The 17,648-nt window shown below is 41.4% G+C and overlaps 1 protein-coding gene across 4 annotated transcripts in view; it reads left to right on the top strand.

Annotated features, from left to right (window-relative positions):
* The window catches only part of LOC147677997 (meckelin-like), a 275,453-nt gene that overhangs the window by 213,159 nt on the left and 44,646 nt on the right, over positions 1–17,648 (top strand). For all 4 annotated transcript variants that reach the window (XR_015302475.1, XR_015302474.1, XM_086945878.1 and 1 more), the window contains exon 21: positions 10,485–10,625. Coding sequence is in view for 2 of the 4 variants with exons in the window: in XM_086945878.1 (XP_086802004.1) it covers positions 10,485–10,625 (141 nt within the window). In the remaining 2 variants the exon portion in view is untranslated. The remainder of the gene's footprint in view (positions 1–10,484; positions 10,626–17,648) is intronic.

Genomic DNA, 17,648 nt, shown 5'->3' with positions numbered 1-17,648 from the left:
AATCAATATTATCTGACAGATAATCAACTTAAATGGCCAGTACAAATTCCACACACCTGCTGCAATAAACAAGGCCTCCACAGGTAGCACACAAAATGCAGGCAGTGGAGGGGTAGGATCCTGCAATGTAGCTCTATCCACCAACAAGTGAGATTTCAAATCTAGCTTTTACTTAGCTCATAAATGTTCTAGATATCAATGTATAAAGTCTGGAGATCCCACCGTCCTTGTTAAGAAGTCTACTCCACCTATATATCATCATGTGGCCAAGAGTAACGGTCTGCGAGGATTCAGACTACTACGGGACTGAAGCGAGGATGTGTCCTTTCTTTCACTGCTCTTGTTTGACATCTTTTTGGCAGACCTATCCACACCATTAAACACAGCCTATGCCCATCCCCCTCACCTCCCGAAGAATTGGGGGCCGTGCTGTGAGCAGTATTTTCTAAGTGAGCAATGTCCTATTATTGAGGCAAACAAGAATCGGTCTCGAATGCCCTATATAATTATGTATATTTTTAACCTAGAAGTGAATCTTATGAAAACTAAAATCTTGACTATGGGAAATGTAATCAATAGAACAGAGCTTTGTTTCTGAATGGCAATCAAATTAAGAGTGAATTGGAATACAAATACCTAGGAGTACTGATCGACAACTGAGGTTCCTTCTCAACTCACAAGCAATATATGAAACACATAGCCTCCATTCTCCTCCATGCATTTTGCACCTTATCGAACGAACTTCAGGACCTGATCATTACACCTATTATCATTAAACCACACCAGATTCATTTCTACCATTTTCTGAAAAGACCAGTCCCTACACAAAGTACCTTCCAAGTGAACCATTATTTAAAATAGGAGCGAAGATTGTGATGATGATGACTCTTTGGGAGGATTATTCATTTATTGTGTAGCCACACAACTGCAGAAATATATGGCTAATGAGTCACACATAAAAGGTGACCAAATGAAATGTGCAGATGTAACAGTCTCTTCTAACTCTTACAGATATTCATATTTCTTAAAGTGGCATCACATCCAGTGGTTGTTAAAGGGCAGCACCTTGACTGACGATTAATTGAAATTGGCAAACAGACATCCGTAAGCGAGGGGATAAAGTTGCTGATTCCACATTTATTTATTTATTTTATTTTTAGAGTTTTATATAGCGCGAACCAGACCCACGCTAGCGTATCAGAGCGCTTTACATAGGGCGCACTGAGAAACAATGAAAATGGGAACATTCAAAATAAGTAACAAGGAGTAATAACAATGAGAAAGCTTATTCTGAAAAACATTACAAAGATCATTCAAGTTCGTGTGGGTCATACGTTCTTGTGGCAGCAATGATTAGAGTGTTCAACCAACAAGAAAAAAAGGTTTAAGGTAGGAATTTGCTCATCAGGAATGATTTTGTTTCCTTTTTGAAGAGAGGGATAGAGGAGATTTTTCTGATTTGTGGTGGAAAGGAGTACCAAATTCTTGGGGTGCCCCAGAGAATGCTCTGCTGGAGGTTTTAGACTTTTTGAAACGTGAGGATTTCAGAAGTAGATTATTACCACTCCTAAAATGTCTGTTTCCTCCAGATAGGCTGAGTGTTTGGGCTAGGTACTGGGGGTGTTGTGGTGCAGCGCCTTGTGTGTGATGCAAGCCATCTTTAGGTGAATTCGAGCTTCGTAGGGTAGCCAGTTGAGTGCTCTCAGATGTGGCGATATGTGGTAACATTTCCTCGATCCTGTTATAAGTCTTGCTGCAGCGTTGAGGCAGGCTTTTAGAGGAGCGGTTGAAAGTTTGGGAAGTCCCGCGAGGGTGGAACAACCGTACTCAAGTCTGGAAATAACTAAGGATTGGACAGCAGCTTTGAGGTCCGCGTTCTCAAGAAATTGTTTCATTTTTCGGAGATAGCTGAGATGGAAGCGGGCATTTTTAGCCAGTAAGTTGACATGGTTGTGCATATTCAGGTTCTTGTCTAGAGTGACTCCTAGTGATATGGAGGAGTCCACTACTGTTGGCGTACAGTTCAACACTGTGATAGTTTTGATCCATTCCTTTGTCTCAGTGGCGTTCTTAGGGGGGGTGATTAGGAGAAACTCAGTTGTTTGCGAGTTTAACTTGAGGAAGTTGGTCGATAGCCAATAGACTGTCTTTTCAAGAGCTGTATTCACTGACCTTATTTCTTCAATAGAGGAGATCTTGATATACAGTTGGGTGTCATCCGCGTACATGTGGAAGGATATGTTCTCCTGTTGAAGTAGCTCGGTGAGTGGTTCTACGTATAGGTTGAATAGCATGGGCGATAGTGTGGAGCCTTGAGGAACTCCCAGTAGGTTGAGGGAGGAAGCTGAGAGCTTGTTGTTGATCAAGTAGGATTGCGTTCTGTTTTCCAGGAAGGATTTGAACCACTGAAGGACTTTACCAGAGAAACCCATCCTGTGTTCTAGTCTTCTTAGTAGTTTGTGGTGGTTGACCGTATCGAAGGCTGAGGAGAAAAGTAGTGTGGCTCACTGGTTAGAGGCGGCAGACCCGAGAGCAGAGGACGGCCCGGGACCAGGGTTCGAATCCCGGCGCGGCAGGTTTCTGGACCAGGGTCAGCGGACTCGATAATTCTCTCGCCTCGGTGCCCACTCTGATCAGCGATCACACTCGGCAACTCTGGGCATTAGCTTGCCTCATCTTCACTAACGGCCCCACCAGACCGCCGGGGATGCCTGGTCTCACCCTGGAGATACCCATTAAGGGACCATCTCTCAGGGAACCCAGGAAGGGTTTCGCAGCGGTCGAAGCGCCTTGGGACCCTCCGGGTAAGTAGTGCGCTATATAAATGCCTATACATACATACATACATACAGGTCGAGTAAAACTAGCAGACAGGTTTTGTTGCGGTCCAGGGCTTGCAAGGCGTCATCCACTATATGTAGAATGGCTGTTTCTGTGCTATGCCCAGGCCTGAAACCAGATTGGTGAGTATTCAGCAGATTGAAGTTCGAAATGTGTTGGTTTAGTTGTTGCTGAACACATTTTTCCAAGACCTTGGCTAGCATGGGAATATCGGTTATTGGTCGGAACTTGTTGGGTCGGAGTTATCTGCAGTAGGTTTTTTAAGGATGGGGGTGACTTGTCCTGTTTTTAAGCAATCTGGGATGTGACCTTGTGTTCGTGAGGCATTGATGATGTTGGTCCAAAGAGGAGCGATGATATGGAAGAGGTGGGGTAAATAGTTTGAGGGGATAGGGTTGTTGAAGTGGTTGTTAAGTTTAGTCGTTGCAATCATATTGGTGATTTCATTGAGATCGTAGAGTTTAAACGTGGCCCAGAGAGAGTTATTTTTGGGCCGTGGTAACTCAAGCATAGCAGGCATATTGACTTAATTGCTCTTAGGGGTGGCTGAATTGAGTGCTGCAGCACTAAGTTAGAGTTGCAAAGAGTTAGTTTTAACAAAGAAAAATGAGGAAAATTCTACACTGCTCAACTGCGATTTCGATGTTAGGAGCGAGGATTTAGCTAATTTGTTAGATTGTTGTTTTAGAATTTCAAAGAGTTTCTTTGGTCTATTTTTGGCCTTGTCAAGTTCTGATCTGAAAAAGCCTCTTTTTGATTGTAGGATACTTTTATTGTAGTAGTTTCTCGATTTACGGAGAAGTTTAAGCTGATTAGGGGAGGAATGTTGCCTCCATTTCCTTTCCGCTGATCTGAGCTTACGTCTCTCTTCATTTAATGCTTTGCTGAACCATGGATTATTGTCTTTTTCCCGAATCCTTTTGAGTTTTGGTGGAGCGGCTTGCTTGAAAAACTTCAGTCATTACGGAGTTGTAGTGAGCTGTGAGGTCATTAACATCTAATCCGCTATTGGGGGGAGTAAGAACCTTCTCACAGTGCGTGGCTAGGCTGTTCCAATCTATGTTTTTAGTGTCTCTTATCCAATGTTTATGTTTACATTGTTGTGGGAAGATTTTCTTGGTGGCAGATGGAATTTGGAAGGTGATAATGTGGTGGTCTGACCAGTCACATGGCACAACCTCGAGCGAGTCAATGGTATTTTGATCAGATATGATCCAATCAAGAGTAGCACCCTTTGAGTGAGTCGGCGTTGCGATGACTTGGGTCAGGGAATGGTCTGCAAGGAAGGTTTTAAGGGCGTTACCCTGCTTGTCCGGGGGGTTGTCCCAGTGAAGATTGAAGTCACCTAGGTAAATATCTTTGGAGTGAGGGGAAAAGTTTGAGGTAATAATTTCCATCAGCTGTTCAGTGAATTCAGCATTGGACCCTGGAGGATGGTAAAGAATGTATAGTTTGTAGGAGTGGGTACTAGAGGGATTAACAGAAATCCCCAAGTATTCACAGGAGACAAGAGGTTCCGCATGAAATTTCGATATGGCGATGTCGGACCGATGTATGCAGGCTAATTCTCCGCCTGTCTTGTGCGTTCGGTCTAATCTAATGATGTTGTAGTCGAGTGGGACAAGAAGATCTAGGCAAGGGGAGGAAGACTCCTTAAGCCAAGTTTCTGTGAGGATGATTATGTCAATTTTGCCGTTGAGGGCAAGGTCTGCGATGTCCGATGCGTGTTTTGGTGCTGACCGGCAATTCAGTAGAAGACATGTGAGCAGGTTTGCGGCGCTCTTTACAATTGGCTCAGGGATCTCTAAGTGTGCGGTTAATGATTGAAGATTTTTCAAGTTTATTCCTCTAGGCCTTGGATGAAAAGTTTGCCTTGGGTCGCTAGGGACTGGGAGTATAGCGTATTCCTCTTTATTAGAGGTAGGACTGGCCACGGTATCATATTGTTGAAGAAGTGATAGGATATCACTGTCAGATATGTTATTCTGCTGTCCTGACAATTGTGCCCATTAACCCGTCCCGCAGACTTTTTATTGTTTGTGCATTGCCTATGAGAGAGTTGTAGTCTAGGAGATATCTGTGTATCAGTTGCTACTAAACTGATAAGGCCCGTGGAGAAGTGTGGCTCAGGGGTTAGAGACGGCATACCCGGAAGCTGAGATCGGCCCTGGACCAGGGTTCAATTCCCCGCCTCGGCGGGTCTTGGGCTAAAAATTCCACGGACTCGATAATTCTCGCTCTGGTGCCTTCTCGACTCACAGGTTCACAATCTGCGACTCTGGGCAAAAGCTTGCTTAATCTCCACAACGGCCCCTCGCGGCGGGATGCCTGGCTTTCACCTTGTGGATACCCTGCCGGGGTTATCTCACAGGGGAAAACCAGGACGGGTTCCCTAAGCAAGCGCCGGGAAACCCACTGCGGGTAGCTGTGCGCTATATAAGCTCAAATACATTTACATTTACATTGGTCAGTCTGCAAAATTCCTTTCTTATGACTTAATAAGATCTTTTTGTAAGTGCTGTGTGTTTTCCAACTTTTATCATCATCTCTATGAGTACTCATTGCTGTTGGGCGTTGTTCACCAGCTCCATGGCCCCCTTATGAAATTACTCACCTGAAAAAGTAGCTTTGTCAGAGTTACTAGGAGATTGAAAAGCCAGTTGATCATTTACAAGTAGGTGCACAACTGAATTTGGCAAGTCCCCATTGCAAAATCATAACCTTTATCCTCAACATGAAACGGTTCTGGAGAAAGTGGTTGAGATATGGTCTTCATTCTCACTTCATCAGATTGTATTATAGCCGATGCCTCTCCAAAAAGCATGGTCCATGTGTGGTGTCTTCTATGGCGCAAAGTATTGACAACTTGTAACATGAAAATTATTTCTCAGTTCTCAACATACAAATGAAGGCATGGCAACATTTTATATACAGAGGGCAGGACCCTGGCTTCATCCTTGGTCCTCCTGATTTGGTCCTTGATATAAAACACATCCGCAAAAACAGGAAGCACATATGGATAAACACCATGGTGTCAACCTGGTTTTGTCATCTGGTGTCAAAGAGTACGTCTTGTTAATTGGCACAATTATGCTACTCAAGATTTTTACTTGCTTCCAAATACATTTTTTGTAATGCATGCAAACACAGCCCTTGTACAGGATCTGTGATATCAATTTGTGGAAGCCTCCTGATTGACACAACATCTATCATCCCCAAAACCTTCTGTATGGTTGCGAGTTTGGCATCAAGAGGACCCCCAGTCAATTATGTAGCTGCCCCCCTTGTCCGACCAATTTTCTCTTTGATTCTATCCTTTGTCGTACTACATTTTGCAACAGACCTCTTCATATCTTTGCTGACTTTCATCGGATCCTTGCCTAAATATCATTATTGATGGATAATGGTGTTTTATGAGCTCTTAATCCAAAAAGTTGAAGCTCACAGGGAATCACTTAATCGACAAGGATTTTGAGGTTACATACAAGGAATTTACATTAGCACTTTGCTTGTGATGCAGAATCAGTGCAGGAGAAAGAAACAGTAATACTAGGCAATTCTACATCACTACTATCCAACTTATTTCAGTTTATCGTGCATCCAGAATGTTGTGACCAACAAGTCAATATCCTGTCACAAATGACGTACAACAAAATGGCAACCTCATTACTATCAGAGAGCTTGTCCATCACACATGTAAAGACCAGCATTCTTCTGACAACATGTTATTAATACTACATGTGTGAAGTCAGTCACTGTCATCACCATCTAATATGACCTCTACAATGTTTTTTCATATGAATCCTCTGACAAATATAACTTTTTGTAGAACTTTATTGTTCCTAGTTAAGCTGTAGTTGTACATTCTTGGGCCATTAGTGAGAGAATCTCCCTCCCTCCCTCATAGATCTGTTTAGAAGTAAAATATTTCCAAGCCAAAGAATATAGGTCCAGAAGTAGGTAAGTATATTTTACCGACTCATAAATACCGAATTTTACCGATTCGGTATTTATGAATCGGTAAAATTGAAGAAGGGAGATTTAGGTAAATTCTGTAATTGAATTACCGAATCTGTAAAAATCGGTATTTACCAAATCGGTAAATACCGATTCGGTAATGCCCATTGATTCCTATGGGCCTTGAAGCCCATAGGAATCAATGGGCATTACCGAATCGGTATTTACCGATTCGGTAAATACCGAATCCTGCAAGGGTGCAGGGGGTGTCACTTTGACACCCTCTAGCACCCCAAATACAGGCATGTGTGCCATGTGGCACACAGACATGCCCTAAGGGCATGTCTGTCTGTCACATGGCATAGGTGTGCATGCACACATGTGCATACGCACCTGGATTCGGTATTTTACCACCCAATTGGATTGGGTGGTAAAATACCGAATCTGTAAGGCCTTTGGGACTCAGAAGAGTCCCACCTACATCTGGCAGTTACCGAATCGGTAAAAATACAGATTCTGTATTTTACCGATTCGGTAAATTTACCGATTCAGTAAATTTACCGAATCGGTAAAATAGGGCCCCTACATCACAAATACCCATTTACCGGTCGGTAACGGCCGAAATTGGCCGTTACCGGTCGGTAAATGGCCACCTACATCTGGCCCCAAGTCTCAAATCAATCAGTCAAAATTTACATGGGTCTCCAATGGGTACCTGTGTCATAATACTACTTTCAGCAATAGCAATGTATTTAAATAAGTTACTTTTTAATGTTTATATATATATATGTGTCAAGTTGGCATTGCCAAGTCTCAGTACCAATAAATTATTTAAGGGAGTAGAAGGTTTTTTTCCCACAAGCAAATCTTTGCTAAGCTACAGATGTTCGTTCCTCGTTAGGTTTTCATATGTTTTTTTCTCAATTGCTTTCTAACCGCATTTAGCCAAGTGGAAAAACATATTCATAATTTTTCTATGATGCCTGCTCTCCTTTCTCTGTGTGTCACTATGCAGAAAAGCATTATACATGAGAACACTAACTGCAAAGTATGAAAAAACATGTTCTTGGTACTCAGTAAGAATACCTGTAAAAACAATAATTTGCATTATATGTATTTAGCTATGCAGCACAATAGCCTGGGTGCTGAAACATAAACTGTTCTTTAACATGGAGGGAAAGTAAGCACCAAACTGCGTGACACACCAGGTATGGGAACATATGTAGAGAAATGTTGCCTTTCAGCGGTACATGGTTATAATCCAAAGCTCTGTTTTTAATATAAAATCAGGGCCTTCGGTGGTCATATCACTGACAATACAAGATTTGAAAAAAATATTATTGTCTACGGGTGCTTGTGGAAGACAATTTCTATGGACTGGAATCTAGAGAATGCTAAAGTGATTCTGGTATTTTACTAACCTCTGCTGTTTGTTTTCTGTCAAGAAAGGTAAATAGAGGCAGTTGCCAGAAGAATTAAAAAGAGAAAGTCTCTCAGCAGAAAGCAATCCTGGTATTTTACAGACCTCTAGTGGTCGTTTTCTATCAAGATAGTTAGAGGCAGTTGAACAGAGAAAAAGTTCCTAAGAGGAAGCAGACAAGTCCTAGGGCTGATCTCCAGAGCCCACAAAGTACATACACATATATGTATATACTAAAGTATATACAAGAGGTCTTGAACGCTCAACCTAAAAACTGTTAATCAGATGAGGCATACACTTGAAAAAGGCAGACAACTGAATAAATTGTGTGGCATTCCATAGACCTTTGCAAAAAAATATTGAATCCTTTCAAACGTCTAGTTTTGGAATGTCATGAAAATTGTCATTAAATTCAACAGACAGTGGAGCCTGCAGTCTTATTTTGGGAACACCTTTGCAGGTGTTTGAGGTGAAGGATTTGCTCAAGATGGTAGAGGATGGGCTATGAAAGAGTACTCTCCATTCCAAGTGCATAAAATAAGGAGGTACTCATATAGAGTCGGACATTGTGAGCCTCAGCATCCATGCCAAAAGTAAATTGATGCATCACTTCTACAACTTCTTCTGGAAAAGCACTGCCCATTTCAATCTGTCCTCAACATTATGGTGGAGGTTTGATAGTATCACCTAAAGATACTGTGGTAAAATAGGGTAAGAAAGATAATTCTGATGTTTGTTCTTGAACTGAACCGCAGTTCAAAACTTTCTTTAGGGTTCAGTTTTCTCCTTATTTGGAGTACGTCCATTTGGTCTCAACAACAGGAGAGGGGTCCTCCTTAACCAAAGGGACAGGACACGAATTTGACAGTTAATCAAAATAGCACATCCCTATGTTTATAAAAAAACACACTATGAGTGATTTATACAACATTCATATCACACACACCAGTATCACCAGAAAATGTCACTAGTTCACCAAAGCCAATATACACATGTTTTATTCAATGAATACCAGTTACAAAATCATATAAAAAGTACGAGATAAAATCGCATCAATTATTGCACCATAGGGTAAATTCCAATATATAAAATAACATACACAAAATCATACAATTAAAATTGAATATGGGATAGTATAGTAGACATTAAAATGTTGTCATTCTTGGCACTAATCCAATAACAATTCCATGGTCAAACAAATATTTTTCACAGTTCCTTTTTTGGTCAAGATTAGTTTGATTTAGTGCTTTTGTTGCAGCAGCGTGACACCTTTTGGTGGGTTAAAATGTTCCAACCACCTTCTTCAGGAAGAAAGACTTGATATCTCCCAAAACTTCAAATCAGAAATGGTGATGTATTGTCATTCACTTCTTTTGGGATCTGGCTCCTCAAGGTAAAGGGACAACAAAACATTTCTAGAATATGAACATCGGTCTGTACATCGGTCTAAAAACTCTATCAAGGAGTCTTGAGTTGAGTAATGTTAGAGAAAATTCAAATAATCCGTTATCTAGTTCTTATCAAGTTATTTGGTCTCCTTGCTACAAGGCTCTTCTTAAGATAAAATCAAGTGCCGGGACTTTAGAGTCTCCTGGCGCTTTCCGGTCATCGTTCGTTTCAGTTAGCAACCCCTTGATATGGGTATGTGTGGTATGAATTTTGTATGAATCACTGACAGTGTGTTTTATTATAAACAAAGGGAATTGCTGTTTTGATTACCTGTACATCCAGTTGGGCAAGCCCATGCTGCTCCTTGTAGGTTGAGAGTGTGAGTGTGATTAACATTGAGGATCCTGTGTCATGCATTGAAATTATTAACCTGCAACATTTATTATTTCACAATTTGACAGCAAAAGGAGGTGGCATAGCATTGAGGGTTTGGGAGAATATGTGAATGCTTTATGTGCTCATTTGAGTCACAGAAACAGTTGTTACTGATTTGTGCTTCACTTAAAGATTTGAGAGTACATTGTTTTTAATCAGTTTGTCCTAACTGTGACATTAGATAAAATACTAGAACATTACATTTACTGCAAAACAAGATAAAGGGAAGTGTTCAAGTACTATTGGGGAATTATCTGAAATTAGAATCTATTTATGAAGATAGTAAATACATTGTATTATAAATATATGCATGAGTTAGGACTGGAAATTAGTTTTCCCATTTGGTTGAATTCTGAAGTATTGTTTTTCCACTGTAATAGCGGAGTACTATAGAATGAAGATTTAATGTCTTGCATGAGTCTGATATGTCTGTCTTCGGCAGGTCATTGGATTAAAGAACATAGCAGCAAATGACCTTAATTTGGATTTGCATCCTGCAGATGGCACTTACCTAGCTTCCTGGAGTATAATCCTTCGTTTCGGGATATCAGTGTCTATGTGGCTGGCTGTGGGTCTTGTTCAGGTGAGTCCTTGCTCTTAAACCTAAAACGCTCCCTCACAGAAGAATTATTAATGTGATTTGTCTGGAAAGGGGCTCAGCGAACAGCCACAGATAATGGGCATCTCAGGCCACATAACCCATATTGTGGCCAGAGCGGCCGCCAGGCGGGTCACTTTCATATTTTACAGCGATAGTAATTTTAGTTACATTATTTGTAGTTGTATTTGGAATTTTTAAAGTTGAAAGCAGATCTTTCACAAACACTGTTGTATTGAACCAGCAGTTCAAAGTGTGTTCAGCTCATATTTTCAATCTAGTTTTAATTTACACATTTTGAAATATTGAACTTAAAAACCACAAAAAGCTTAAAAGCCACAAAAATAATTACCCTACCTTATATCTCTACCACTAAGTCCTGATTTACCCTTTAATTTATATCCATAGGGATCTCTTCCACATTTACTAATTCTCTTCGCACCGCACTTACCCTGTTAGCTCTCTTGCTGCATGTTTTCCTCTTACCCACAAGTATTAGGACTTCTGTTTCCTCCCCCACCTATTTGTCTGTTTCTCACACTCCTACCACTTGCCATGTATTAAGGACAACTTCTCAAATCCGGCCAATTATAGACTAATAGCCCTGCTGGACATTGAAGCCAAAGCATACGCCCGGGTTTTATTGGCGGAACTTGAAATCTGGACCAGCGAAAACAACATCCTTCCTCACTCCCAGTCAGGCTTTAGAGCAGGCTGCTCTACGATGGACAACATAATGGCACTGACCTACTTGTCGCGGAAAGCTACCCTGGCTTGCCAACTACCTTTATTCTGCTGCTTTGTGGACTACAGCGCAGCCTTCGACCGGGTCAACCGAGGGACGCTGTGGAATAAACTAAATTCCTGGGGAATACCATCCCCTCTTCTCTCAGCCTTGATATCCTTGCACCATAAAAACTGGGTTATCCCAAAAAATTGCAACTGAAAACGGCCTAAAACAAGGCTGTGTACTTGCCCCGCTACTATTCAACCTCTACACCGCTGATCTACCAAAGGAACTGGCAGACGCAGCCCTGGCTGCCCCCAAACTGGGTGGGCTGCGCCTACAGACAATGCAATATGCCGACAACATCATCATTTATTTATTTATTTATTTATTTTTGAGATTTTTATTGCGCAAACAATTACCCGGAGGTGTCTCGGCGCATGTGTGAGCTAGCAGGATCATAATAGTAGAGTTCACTGATCAAACAGCCATGTCTTTACGAGCCTCCGGAAGCTCATCAGGTTGGGGGCATTTTTGATATTTAGTGGAAGAAGGTTCCAGAGTCTTGGTGCAGCCACTAAAAAGCGACGGTCTCCCCAGGTTACCGTTCTGGTGCGAGGTACAGGTAGAGGGCAAGTGTTAGCCGATCTCAGCAATCTTTTGGGGGTGTACAGCTGGAGTGCCTCAGTCAGGAATTTGGGTCCTGTGCCATGCACGGCCTTATAGGCAATGCAGAGGGCCTTGAACTTAATACGGCTCTCTACTCTGAGCCAGTGAAGCTGGCGGATGGCAAGGGTAGTAGGCTGGCGGCGAGGGATGTTTAAAAGAATTCTGGAAGCCGCGTTCTGTACAGACTGTAACTTTGACAGCACAGATTTCTGGGTGTTGAGGAAGAGGGCATTTCCATAATCCATTTTGGAAAATACCAGAGTGGTAACTAAAGTCTTCCCGGCAGAGGAGGGGAGATAAGGCAGCAGTTTCTTTATTTTCTTTAACATGAAGAAAGCAGAGGAGACAACCTTGTTGACATGAAGGTTGAAAGTTAGTTTGCTATCAAAGATGACTCCCAAGTTCCTCGCTTTTACCACTGGGACGGGTGGAGAGCCCAGTTGTTTGGGCCACCAGATGGAGGACCATTCTGGGGCGAGGTTGCCAAAGGTCATAACCTCGGTTTTATCCGAGTTAAGCCTTAGGCAGTTGGAGGACATCCACGTACTGACAGCAAGCATTGCTTCCTGAAAATTAGCTGCTACTGCTGTGCCGTTCTTATGGATCGCCAGCACCAGTTGGGTATCGTCTGCGTAGGAAGTTAATCGCACCCCGTGGGCCTTTATTACCCTCGCTAATTCCGCTACGTAGATGTTAAATAACGTGGGACTTAGCGAGGAGCCCTGTGGTACTCCACATGGTAGTGCAGAGACGGGAGAGTAGAAGTTACCCCAACTTGACTGTCTGGGTGCGGTCGGCCAGGAAGGATGAAATGAGGTTTCTAGCCGGACCGTCAATCCCCAGAGCTGTGACACGGTCGACCAAAATGGCATGGTCGACCGTGTCAAATGCTGCGGATAGATCCAGAAGAATTAAGATGGCCATTCCTCCCTGATCCATGATGGTTCTGATTTCATCAGAAGCTTTTATTAGAGCGGTCTCCGTCCCGTGTCCCTTCCTAAAGCCAAACTGCATTTCGTCTAATAGTTGGTGCGTATCGGCGAACTCTGAGAGCTGTATATTCATCAGAGCTTCGCAGATTTTGGCCGGGAAGGGAAGACAGGCAATGGGTCTATAGCTGACCGGGGCGGATGGGTCCAAGGAGGGCTTCTTCAGAAGAGGCTTGATCACTGCCTTCTTCCACGGGGCTGGATAACATCCGGTTTGAAAGGCATTGTTGCAGATTTCCATAAGTGGGTGAGAAATCACCTCATCATGGACCATACGAAAATAGGATTGCAAAGATCGCTCACTGCTCTCAATAAATACAATACAAAGAACTATCTTGTGATGAATGAATCAAAAAACAAAATTTTGATCTTTGGGAGCTACAAAAAGAAAATCTAACTTGGAGAGCAGGGGAATCACAAATAGCGACCTGTACTAGCTACAACTACCTAGGAGTTTGGTTCAACGCTAGGGCAAACCAAGCAGCACACCTTAGACACTTAAGGCCTATGGGTATGGGGATCATTCATAGCCTGAGGCGCCTGAATCATCATCTGCACAGCCCTTCAGCCGAACCAATCCTAAGGGTGCTACGGGCCAAACTACTACCTGCAGTGACTTGGCCTTTCCCGGGAAAATGGACGTATTTCTGGGAAACCTACAAACAAAAGCTTATAAAAAAAATCTTCTCCGTTCCGCAGCATGTGAGGAGGTCGAGGATGAGACTCGAGCTGGGCCTGACATGTGCAAACCTCTACTGCCTGGGAGACCTAATCGAATACTATATACACACCTTACGAGCACCAGGACAATCTTTGAAAGAGCAACTACAAGCTGTGTTTAAGGACGAACATTCCCCTTGGCATAAACAGTTGCACCTTGCCATCTCTACATTAAAGATTGAACCAACCTCTCCCACTAACCCAACTATCCCTCTGCTAACGTGGAAAAAAACAATAACAAAACAAATCATCTCAGTTTCAAAGTTCAAAGTTTTATTATTATGTTTTGGCTCTCAGTGAGGGCCACATAAAGTAAAACACACAGTATACATCACAAAAAAAACAAAATAAAACCATGCAGTCGAGCATAAGCGAGGCGACACATACAATCATTAGTCGAGCAATCCCCAGCAATTCCCCGTGTATTATTAATAAATATCTAAAAAACTTTTTAAAAAATTAAAAATTCTGTAGCAAAACATTTCATTAGGCGGGCAATAAAGTGCATGGAGAAAAGTATTTACATTTAAAATTCCTAGTTGCAGACAAATTGGTTTTAGCCATTTAAGGCGAAAAGGGCGCAATACATTACATACAAACAAAACATGGTTACGATTCTGTACAGCATTATGACAGAAATTACATACAGGAGACACACCGTACCATTTTGCGAGAAGAGAATTTAAAGGAAGCAGATCTTGTCTTAATAAAAACCATAACCTTCTGACTCTATGAGGGATGTTCCAAATAAGATATTGTTGGGGCTGTTTGAATAAGTATGTATTTAACAGAGATTGTCTTTCTTTTTTTCTTGATTGGGCTAGCCTATCTAGTTTGTAACATAGTTCCCAGGATGCATTTTTTAATTTCATCTTGAGTTCAACAGGGTCTAATAAGAACAAGATGTTTGCATCCAACTCTAGTAGACTTACAGCCTTTCTAAAGTTTTTTACTAGTAAAGAGAACTCGTTGAGGTCCCCCAAAAGCTCTCTTTTAATCGCTTCTCTAAGGGAACCAATTTTACCTCTAACCAGACAGGCTACCCATCTTACAAGGGCAATCAACCCCTGTACCCAACCACTTCTCAGACCGAATTCTAGCCTGCATGAAATGTCAGAGCAGGCCGTATTAAGAGAAGATATTTTCCTTAAGATCTTTCCTTCTGTTTTTTGCACAAATCCCCAGTGTTTTAAATCCACTAATTCAATCCCATACAGGAGAGTAGCGGGTATCTTTGCTTTAAATACATCAAGGAATAATGTGAAATGTCTCTTCCCCGTAGCATTATATAAGGAACACAATCCCATCCCATGTGATAATGCTTTACGAGAATTGTGCTCTATATGGGCAGTCTCACTTATGTTTGCTGTAATTATTTTTCCTAAAAAGGTGTAAGTTTTAACGACCTCTAATTTCTGTCCTCCTAATATCCAGTTATAGTTTGCAGACCTGCATTTTTTCTTACCGAAAATGCACATAATCTTGCTTTTAGTAGCGTTAATCTTCATAAAATGTGCTTCTGCAAAGAGTGTTAGTGCATGCAGGCGATTTGACAGGCCCTTCGGGGTTAAATCTAGCACAAGTATGTCGTCTGCATACATTAAAACAGATATCGGTAATCCACCAATTTTTGGGGCTAATCCTCCACTAGATGTTATTTGGGAAGGTAGGTCTGCTGTATATAGGGAGAACAATATAGGGGCCAATATACACCCTTGTTTTAATCCATTCGGGGAAGGGATTGATTGGGAAAGTCCCCTTTCCCCACCTAGTAACATCTTGCACCATGTGTTGGAGTGGAGGGATTTTACCAATTCTAGTAAATATACTGGCATACCCATTGTGGCAAGTTTTTTCCATAGCGTTGACCGATCTACCTTATCAAACGCGGTTGAAAAATCAATGAATGCCACATATATTCCGCCTCCTCGTACACGGACATATTTGTCTACAAGCACCTGTAAGGCAGTCAAGTTATCAAGAGTTCCATGCTCTTTACGAAACCCTGTTTGCTGCATAGGTAAGATATCATTTACTTCTATCCATTTCATAATTAATAGTAAAACACATTTTGCGAAAATTTTCCCTATTGAATCTAAAAGTGCTATTAAGCGATAATTCTTAGGGTTATCCCGTTCTCCCTTTTTAAATATGGGAATCAGAATACTACCCCTCCAAGAATTGGGGACTAATTTAGTAATAAAACATGTATGAAACAGTGGGAGTAATATCTTACTCCATGAAGTAACATCCTGCTTTATTATAGTCATGGGCAATTCATCCGGGCCCATGGCTCCGGAAGAGCGCATACTTCTTATCACAGCTGCTATGGATTCCTCAGTAGGAAGATCTATGTTATTGTCTTCATTCAGGATTAACTCCAAATTATTATCCTCCACTCCATTGGAAGCATAAAGATTAGAGATAAATGTCATCCATACTTCCTCTGCAATAGAAACTGGAGTGGGAAGAGTTCTCACTCCACATCCTTTTCCTATTACAGACCAGAAGTCTCTAGAATTATTATTGACCGATGCCTCTCTTAACCGTATCCATAGATTGTCTTCTTTTTCTTTCTTTAATTTATTTTTTAATCTATGCCTTCTTCTTTTGAGTAAGGCTAAATTACGTTCATTTTCTCTGGTTCTATTTAGATATTGTTGCCTAACAAGTTTATTTACTTCCTTATTTAAGGATAGTAATATAGGCGGAGGGCGTGGGAGATTCTTAGGATTTCTGTTTTTCTTTGCCATCCTTCTTAGTTTCTGCAATAGTATTTCAAACTTAAGGAGTTCTGATCCTTGCCATTCATCTAGTTCCAATATGGTTTGGGCAAGAATACTTTGAACGTTCCTTACAGAGCTAGAATCCCAGAAGCATCTCCCTCCCTTATGCTTAATAGTGATTCCTGTATTACTCAAAGACCAGGACTCAGTCACAGGGGGTTGGAGGGAAATTGTTATATTAACCATTTTATGATCACTCAAAGTAGAGTTAGAAATCACAATATCCTGAATGAACGAGTACGTCTCATAGTCTGTGATAACATAATCTAAAATAGATTCACCTCTATATGACCCATGAGTGAACTTAGCTGGGACGTCAGAGGGCATTCTGCCGTTTACTATAAGCCCCTCTACCAAACTTATTTCCTCTAATAAGATCTTTCCTCTTTTGTTAGTTTTTATTTTATTAGGAAATACAGATTGAGGTATATTATACGCTTCTTCCTTTGCCTTATTTCTAAATAGCTCTAAACTTAGGTTAGAGACTTTACTGTTCAGGTCCCCCATAAGAAGGATATATGGAGGCGCAGTCCCCTCTAACAACTGCTTTATGTACGAGAACATTCGCTTTAAAACAGGATTAAAATTATGTTCTGGCGGTATATATGCATTAATGATTACAAGTGACTTTCGAGTACCTTCTAAAGCTAGATTATTGATGGTTATTACTTGAAAAAGTTTACTAATATCGATATAATGAGAGAATTGCCATTGTAAAGCGTTAGATAAAAAACAGACAATTCCCCCTTTTGCATGACCTCTATTTGATGGTGTAGCGGGGGCCTCAAAAACAAAATAGTCTTTCCCCCCATATTGTATATCTTTACACCATGTTTCTTGGATGCACAATACATCAGCATTCAGAGAAAGAAGATAATTCAATTTCTCAGGGGAATTGTACAGTCCTGCGGCATTCCAGGAGATAATATTTAATTGTCTGTTAAAGATGATGAAATCGACATTTGCTAATCGATGTATTGCTCGATAATGCTCCTGGTAGCCAATTCCATTGCTGGGGGTCATGACATTGAGACGAGATCACGTTCTCATTACATATTGGAATCTTTGAAACCATACGCTTTCCCCTTGATACACAGATTTTTAAATCCTTGTTACA

The sequence above is a fragment of the Lissotriton vulgaris genome, chromosome 12, assembly GCF_964263255.1.
Source record: "Lissotriton vulgaris chromosome 12, aLisVul1.2, whole genome shotgun sequence".
NCBI lineage: Eukaryota > Metazoa > Chordata > Amphibia > Caudata > Salamandridae > Lissotriton > Lissotriton vulgaris.
Note: the sequence above shows the minus strand (reverse complement) of the source record. Positions and strands in the feature narration are given on the sequence as shown.